At 59.4% G+C, this 8,375-nt stretch overlaps 1 protein-coding gene across 1 annotated transcript in view; it reads left to right on the top strand.

The window, feature by feature from the left end:
* Positions 1–8,154, top strand: part of LOC109383643 (probable low-specificity L-threonine aldolase 2) — a 12,789-nt gene extending 4,635 nt beyond the window's left edge. Inside the window, exons 3-8 of the mRNA XM_019644244.1 lie at positions 578–773; positions 1,996–2,118; positions 2,507–2,578; positions 6,426–6,504; positions 6,640–6,987; positions 7,512–8,154. Of these exons, the coding sequence (XP_019499789.1) occupies positions 578–773; positions 1,996–2,118; positions 2,507–2,578; positions 6,426–6,504; positions 6,640–6,987; positions 7,512–7,792 (1,099 nt within the window). The 3' untranslated portion in view covers positions 7,793–8,154. The remainder of the gene's footprint in view (positions 1–577; positions 774–1,995; positions 2,119–2,506; positions 2,579–6,425; positions 6,505–6,639; positions 6,988–7,511) is intronic.
* Positions 8,155–8,375: the final 221 nt, after the last annotated feature.

Below are 8,375 nucleotides of genomic sequence, written 5' to 3'. Positions count from 1 at the left end.
AGATTCGCCAAAGGTGCCTGGACCACGGCCCCGCACCCTCACTTCCCTTTGTCCCAAGGGAGTGCCTTGGGGCTCCCCTGCAGCAGTGCCCAGCTCCCCAGCAAGTGAAGTCTAGCATCTGAGCCCCGAGGGCAGGACCCGAGGAACCAGAGTGTGTACCCCGATGGCACCTATGCAGTGCCTAGACCTGCACAGGCTCCATGGCTGTCAGCATCCTTACTCTGCGGGGTCTGGCAGAGCGCAGCCTCTAACTTGGGCCTTTACATCCATTTATTGAATCTTCACAATTCCCTGATGTCCCCACTTTACAGTTGGGGACTGAGGTGAGGCCCAAAGAGGCTAACTGATTTGTCCAAGATCACACAGCTAGAAAGTGGCAGAGCCAAGTCTGGTGACTCCAAAGGCCAAGTCAGGACTAAGAATCCCTCTTTTCCTCCCGCTATGGTTGGGCTGCTTTCCGCCTTTCCTGGGGTGACAGGGTGGGGCATTGGTGGGGTCCCGGGGTTGGGCTCCACTCACCACAGAACCCGGGCCCAGGGCTCCAGGAACTGGCGTCCATCTGCTCCGTGGATCTCAGTGCCGTAGAGACGAACATGGTGACGGTGAAGGTGGACGGGCTGCCGCCTGAGGAGCTGTGCGGGCACCTGCAGGCTGCGAGCGCTGGCGAGGTGGCCCCGGCCGGCCACGCGGTGCGCGTGCTGCTATTTCCCTGGAAGAAGCAGTCAGTCCGTGCCATGTGGCACCGTGACATCTCGGCACAGGACACCGAGCTGGTACTGAAGAAACGGGAGTTTGTGCTGAGGAAGCTGGGGCCCTGAGCACGGGGTGATGGAACCCTGTGCCCTGGCTGGGATGGAGGCAGGCAGTGGAGGTGTCCCCAGGGAGGGGGCGAGAGGGGAGGCGGGAAAGCAGCACCCCCGTTACCTGCTTGTGTCTTGGACACTTAACCACCCACCTGTGTTCATTCAGCAAACCCCGGGTGCCTCCTGTGTCAGGGACAGGGTGCCCAAGCAGGCACCACAGCCCAGGAGGCAGCCCGGGCGGGGCCTCTGCTCCCACGCACAGGACAGCACCGCCTTGAGCTGGGGCTGGATGGCGGAGGCCCTACCTGCCACAGGGCGGGGCTAGGGCCGCATGTTGTAGTCATCTAACATGTTTTTACCTTTTTAAAAAAATAAAATTTTCGGCTGACAAAATAATGTGTCTTTATTGTGGGTGATTTTGGACTGGATCTCACTTTTAGCAACTCCTGGGGTCACTTAGGCAGAGTCGGTGCAGACCAGCCCTCCTGCTGAGGCCTTCTGGAGACCTGGACAAGATAGGTTTTTAAAAAGCACCCAAGAGAAACCACTCTTAACATTCCTGTATATTTTGTTCTGGATATGTGATGTATGTACTTATGCTGGCCCGTCTGGGGCACGTGCCAGCAAACATGCCATATGAGTCACCCACTGCTGTGTACCATGTCACCCCAAAGCGTAGCGCCTCAAAATAGCAAGAGTGCCTCATTATTTCTCACAGGTTCCGTAGGTTAGCCATTAGGGAGTGGCTCAGCCGAGCAGTCCTGGCCTGGAGCCTCTCATGAGGTTGCCGTGAAGACATCAGCGAGGGCAGCATTATCTGCACGACCCGCTGCCAGGGTGACTGGCTTGCACGGCCACACAGCTGGCACATTGGTCCGGCGGTTGGCAGGAGGCCTGAGTTCCCAGCTAGGAGGGTCTTCCCAGGGCTCCCTATCTTCACAGCGTGACAGCCGGCTTCCCCCGGGGCGAGCAATCTAAGAGGCTGAAGCAGAAGCCATGCTTGCATGGCCTAGTGTCACTTCTGTGGGTGCCCACACACTCACCCACACATGTCGCTGCCCAAGGCCAACCAGTCTCCCCAAACTCATTCCCCGGGGGTTTGGGAGGGGTCGGACCGAGCCAGGGGCTGCGCCAGGTCGCTGCCCTGCCGGGTGCCCTGCGTGCAGCCTGCCCAGCCGCCGTACCTTCGCAGACATGCCAGAGCCCTGAGTGCGAGGAGACGGCCCGGGAGCCCGGTGGTTGCCGGTGGCCGCCAGTGCGCCCCGCCAGGCGGGAGAGACGGCGTCCGGCGTCCGCGAGTGGAAGGAGCTGCGAGGTGAGGGGTCCAGGAGAAGAGGGCAGTCGGGGGAGCTAGGAAGCGGCAGTGTCCGGGAGGCCAGCGGGAGACGGAGAGGGGGTCTTGAGAGCAGGGAGTCGGGGCGCCGGGGAGTGGGGGAGCAGGGCCGGAGAGGGCAGTCGGCGCGGACGCTGGCGAGTCTCTTCTGGGCACGGCGCCCCCACCGGCTGGCGATGCCCCTCAGGTTCGCAGGCAAATGGATCCCACCTCTCTGCGATCGCCAGCTCGGCCCTAAGGGAAAGCAGGGAGTCGGAGCCCCTGCACCCCACGCCCTGGACGAGGTGAGGACCTGGGCTCAAGTCCCAGCTCCCCCGAGCTGGCTTGCCCTTGGGCCCCTGGGCAATCTCGGTAACCTCCTGTTCTTCAGCCACCAAAAGGCCTGGCTGGCGGGGAGGACAGCTGCCGCCTGAAGCTGCCCTGGGAGCTGGCAGCCCGAATGGTGGGAGGCAGCCCCCCTGGCTGGGGCGCTTGGCCCCGGCTGGCTCTGTGGTCCTGGTCTAATCAGATCAGGACCAACCAAAGGATCCAGTGAAGTGGGGCGGGCGGGCTGGCAAGGGGGCTGCAGAAGGGAGCTTTACTTCATTACAAATGCCTCACGGGGCAAGGCCGGCCTCTGCCTGTCCGTCACTCACTCAGCAAGCAGGAAGGAAGCACCTTCTAGGACAGGTGTCAGGTGCCAGCGGGTGGGAGGCACTGGAGCCACAAAGGGCCCTCACCCAGGGGCAGGCAGTGACACGTGGGGGCTGTCCGAGTGGGGCTGTCTGGGGTTTCATCTCCGGCCCTGGGAAGGCCTCCCCTCTGGGTCTCTCACTGCGCCCTGGCTGCAGACACGGGCTCAGAGGCCAGAGGTCCACATCCTCCCTGAGTGCGGCCCCTCTCAGACAAAGCAGCTCCGTGACTTAGGGTCACCCCAGAGTCTTCGTTTCAGCCCTCTTTTCTCTACCAGGCTCCTCTCAGTTTGAGGAATACAGTCAGTAAAAAAATAGTCTCAGCAAAATTATTGACAAATACTTCAAACTGCATTCAGACAGAGCGGCTCAGAAGTGTTCCGGTCTTGTGCAGGTTGTCCATCTTTCCACACCCGCACCCAAGGCTGGGTTAGGGCACGCGGGGGTGCCCAGGGGCTCCCTGGCTGTGGCGGCAGCAGCCTCTGTGTCTGACAGCCCTGCCCCCAGCCACTGCCAGGTGGCAGCCAGGGGCCCTTCTCTCTCAGGGGCCACGGTGCCGGGAAGGTGAAAGAATTCAGCAGGCAGACAGGGAAAAGCATCTATGAAAGCAGGGGAGAGCGGGGACTGGGGCAGGGCTGCTGCGGAGAACTGCTGTGGGCTCTGAGTACGGCTGGGGAAACAAGGGTGGATAATGACCGTAACATTTACCCCACAACGTGACAAGGATCAACATGGCTTCAGTTGGGTCAAAACCTTTTGTGTGTGTTTAAGGTATGAACCGAGAAACTGTGTTTAGGGAGAACCCCTTTCTGGCTGCATGCTCACATGCTTGCTCCCAGCGACACCCCCCTTCTAGGCCTGAGCTGGGGTCTCCTTTGCACCCCATAAAGCTTAAAACAGGGCAGGATCCGGCTTCAGGGCCAGCGACAGGCGATGTTTGAGACCACTGTCACTGCAGAGCCACACATCAATGCGTCGGAGTAGCCACGTGTCCACACACACACACACACACACACACACGTCGTCCCCCATGTTGCTGGGTATGTGACCAGGTTAGCAGTCTGCACCCCATCTGCTTTAAAGCCCTGTTTCAGAGCGCAGTCGGAGCCACTGATGGGCTTGTCCGCTGGGCAGTGGGTGCCGGTCCTTCACGGGCTTCTTGGATGAATTCCGCCAGTATACTTCCCTTGAGATGGACCCAAATTACACCCTAGCCCAGCTCTGACAAGGTGCCACTGGAGAGTGACCCATTATTTTTCATTATTCTCCTCCTTTCATCAACTTGCAGCCCATAATTAGAGCCATCAGTGGGCCACTTGGCGAGCACCAAGCCCGTGTCCAGCCTGTCAGGGCCACTTCAAAGCCAGCATCAGACCACTGCTGCCGAAATCGGGGGCAGGAGGGGTCTGATGGAAGAAATTCCAATTATAAGTGACAAGAAACAGGACGGCACCCAAGCCTCTTTGCTTTAAACTTACATTCAACTAACTGGCGCGCAGCTGGAAGAGCGGGCTTCCTGAGCCCTGCGACGGCCCTGGGCAGGCCCGCCTCCTGCTCCAGGCTGAGGACATGCTATATAAAACCCAGTGAGTTGCCTAGAAGCAGCTGGAACGGCTGGCGAAGGGCAGGTCAGCACCAGCGACGCTGCACCTACGCTTGCGGCACTTGGCAAACGTCCTCCAGACCGCGAACCCACTACCTTCCCAGCAGGTCCACTCACCCACCCAGGTGCGCTGTGAAGCTGACCCATCCTGGGGGACTCGAGACACTGTTCTAGCCCCAACTACCATCCCAATGGGTTCTCAGAGGGCTGAGGTCACAGCTAGGGAGCACAGCCCCTCTCCTTTGGGAGCCGTGGCCCTGACCGGGAGGCAGCCACACAGCTGGTGGGTCTCACCCCCAAGAGCTAACAGGCCTGGGGAGGGCTCTTCTCTGCCACCTGGCAATCCCTGAGGGGGCTTTGCTAACAGGGAAGCAGGAAGGTGGCCCCGATGCCACCCTGTCCCCCAAGTCAGAGAAGGCACCTGCACCCTGGAATGTACATGCCGTTCCCTCTGCCTGGTGCACCTTTCCCTTCCTTGCCCCCCTCCTGGTTCCTGGACAGACAGACGCTCAGTTCTGTCCTGCTGCCACCCAAGGCAGAGTTCATCATTGTTTCTGCTCCTGCAGAAACGCGCCATACTTCCATGGCTATTGCTGGCCTCTGTCTTCCCACCATCTAGAAAATGGGGACGCAGAGCTCACCGCACGAGACTGAGTCCTCTGGGCTTCAGTGACTGGACACAGCACCTGGCACACAGTAGGTGCCCAAGCAAGTATCTGAGTGAAGAACAGATAAACGTCACCACCCTGGGGACCAGGTGGGAACCAACCCCAGGAGCCAAGGCCCCAGTTTGACCCCGCCAGCTAAAAACTGGCTCAAATGCTGTTAGCAGAGCCCAGTAGAGAGAAAACTTCCAGCCCAGATGGTTCTTTGCTTTAAGGGCTAGATTCCCCCAGGGCGAGACCAGAAGTCCTTCGTGATGGAGACAAGACTGGCTCTGAGCCAGGTGACGGCACCACTCACTCCTCTTGCGGGCTCAGGCCTTAGATGGTGAAAGCACGTGTGCGGACATAGTTATAACAGGGACCCCTCGCACTGTCTTTACAACTAACTTCCCATGACTCTCAGTTCAAAACCCAAAGGTGAGATGTTGCACTGTGAGGCTCAGCTCCATGTGACAAAGGCCTGAGTGACAAAGCTGAGAGACAGATGGAGTGGGGACAGTGTAGACAGCCCTGGCTATGGAGTCAGGCATTGACCATGGCCACACCCGAGGCTGAGGGCCCAGCTCTGGGGCCAGGCTGCCGGGGTTCAATACCAACCCTAATGCTTACTAGTTGAAGGATCTTGGAGAAACTATTTCACCTCATTACAAGTTTCCATTTCTGCACCAAAAAAATGCAGAGATCACATTAGGCTTTGGCAATTGGGAGTTATTTTTTAGCACAACGTGGGAAGAATGTCAGCACCCCAGGGGGTGCTCCCCTGCAGGCGGTGGCTGGCTGGTAGCTCCGTTCTCAGCCCACCCCACTTTCTTTCTTTCTTTTTTTTTTTTNTGCCGTGGGAAGGACATGTGCGGTCCTAGGCTGCACAGGCAAAGGGAATGATTGCCCCAGTTTTAGGGCCCCCAGTTCCCAAACTTTCTCCAAGAGCGGAGCCCCTCTGCCCCGGAACTGAGTGTCAGAGCAGCACCAGCCAGAGGGCTGAGAACGTGGGCACTAACTCACTCTGCAGCCCCGTTCCTCGCTGTGTGTGGAGCTGCGGGAAGCTTAAATCAGATGAGGCTTTTGTCGCCCAGACCACGGTAAGCATTTGCCCCACGTGAGCACAACATAAACAGGAGAGAAAACGCTTATGATGGCCCCCTTTCACAGAGGACCACGCCCAGGCTCAGGCAGCAGAAGTGACTGCTCAGGCTCCAGATGACCAAGCTGGTCACCAGCCCGGCTCTCCTGACACCAGACCCCTCGTGTTTCCTCAAGGAGCCAAGCCCAGGGACCTTCTGGAGTCCCAGCCTCCCTCTGCTCCTCCCTGAAGCCTGGCTCCTCTGACCTCTGCCTGTACCTTGCCCCCAGGTGCGCCTCCTGGCCCAGAGCCACGGGGTCCGGGTCCACCTTGACAGGCCGGCTGATGAACGCCGCAGCAGCTCTGCACGTGCCCCCCGCTCACATTGTGGAGCACTGTGACTCTGTGTCGCTCTATTTCTCCAAGGTGGGGAAACCACTGGGCCACCCCCCAAACACAGGAGGGTGGGGGTGCCCGTAGCAGGAGGCAGACTTGGGTTCTGAGCTCCTATGCTGGCAGACGCTGGTCTGAGCCCCTTTAACCCCTCCCCAGATGGGGCCACAGTGTCTGCCCTTCCCTGTCCCCTCATGACTCCTCCCCCAGCCCCAAGGACAGAGACGCACACCCAGGGGCCAAGTGGGCAAGACTGCCTCCTCTTCCTCCCAGGGCCTGGTTGGGGGTCCCTGGTTGGGGGAACCAAGGACTTCATCAAAGAAGCCTGGCGCCTCCGGAAAGCCCTGGGTGGGGGGACGCGCCAGGCGGTGGTGCTGGCCGCTGCTGCCCTGGTGGGACTTGCTGAAGCCGAGGAGGTGCTGTCGAGGGACCACAGGAACGCCCAGAGATTCGCCAAAGGTGCCTGGACCACGGCCCCGCACCCTCACTTCCCTTTGTCCCAAGGGAGTGCCTTGGGGCTCCCCTGCAGCAGTGCCCAGCTCCCCAGCAAGTGAAGTCTAGCATCTGAGCCCCGAGGGCAGGACCCGAGGAACCAGAGTGTGTACCCCGATGGCACCTATGCAGTGCCTAGACCTGCACAGGCTCCATGGCTGTCAGCATCCTTACTCTGCGGGGTCTGGCAGAGCGCAGCCTCTAACTTGGGCCTTTACATCCATTTATTGAATCTTCACAATTCCCTGATGTCCCCACTTTACAGTTGGGGACTGAGGTGAGGCCCAAAGAGGCTAACTGATTTGTCCAAGATCACACAGCTAGAAAGTGGCAGAGCCAAGTCTGGTGACTCCAAAGGCCAAGTCAGGACTAAGAATCCCTCTTTTCCTCCCGCTTTGGTTGGGCTGCTTTCCGCCTTTCCTGGGGTGACAGGGTGGGGCATTGGTGGGGTCCCGGGGTTGGGCTCCACTCACCACAGAACCCGGGCCCAGGGCTCCAGGAACTGGCATCCATCTGCTCCGTGGATCTCAGTGCCGTAGAGACGAACATGGTGACGGTGAAGGTGGACGGGCTGCCGCCTGAGGAGCTGTGCGGGCACCTGCAGGCTGCGAGCGCTGGCGAGGTGGCCCCGGCCGGCCACGCGGTGCGCGTGCTGCTATTTCCCTGGAAGAAGCAGTCAGTCCGTGCCATGTGGCACCGTGACATCTCGGCACAGGACACCGAGCTGGTACTGAAGAAACGGGAGTTTGTGCTGAGGAAGCTGGGGCCCTGAGCACGGGGTGATGGAACCCTGTGCCCTGGCTGGGATGGAGGCAGGCAGTGGAGGTGTCCCCAGGGAGGGGGCGAGAGGGGAGGCGGGAAAGCAGCACCCCCGTTACCTGCTTGTGTCTTGGACACTTAACCACCCACCTGTGTTCATTCAGCAAACCCCGGGTGCCTCCTGTGTCAGGGACAGGGTGCCCAAGCAGGCACCACAGCCCAGGAGGCAGCCCGGGCGGGGCCTCTGCTCCCACGCACAGGACAGCACCGCCTTGAGCTGGGGCTGGATGGCGGAGGCCCTACCTGCCACAGGGCGGGGCTAGGGCCGCATGTTGTAGTCATCTAACATGTTTTTACCTTTTTAAAAAAATAAAATTTTCGGCTGACAAAATAATGTGTCTTTATTGTGGGTGATTTTGGACTGGATCTCACTTTTAGCAACTCCTGGGGTCACTTAGGCAGAGTCGGTGCAGACCAGCCCTCCTGCTGAGGCCTTCTGGAGACCTGGACAAGATAGGTTTTTAAAAAGCACCCAAGAGAAACCACTCTTAACATTCCTGTATATTTTGTTCTGGATATGTGATGTATGTACTTAT

This window comes from Hipposideros armiger, unplaced genomic scaffold (assembly GCF_001890085.2).
Source record: "Hipposideros armiger isolate ML-2016 unplaced genomic scaffold, ASM189008v1 scaffold_87, whole genome shotgun sequence".
NCBI classification, from domain to species: Eukaryota; Metazoa; Chordata; class Mammalia; order Chiroptera; family Hipposideridae; genus Hipposideros; species Hipposideros armiger.
The sequence above is the reverse complement of the archived record's forward strand: the minus strand, read 5'-3'. Positions and strand labels throughout refer to the sequence as shown.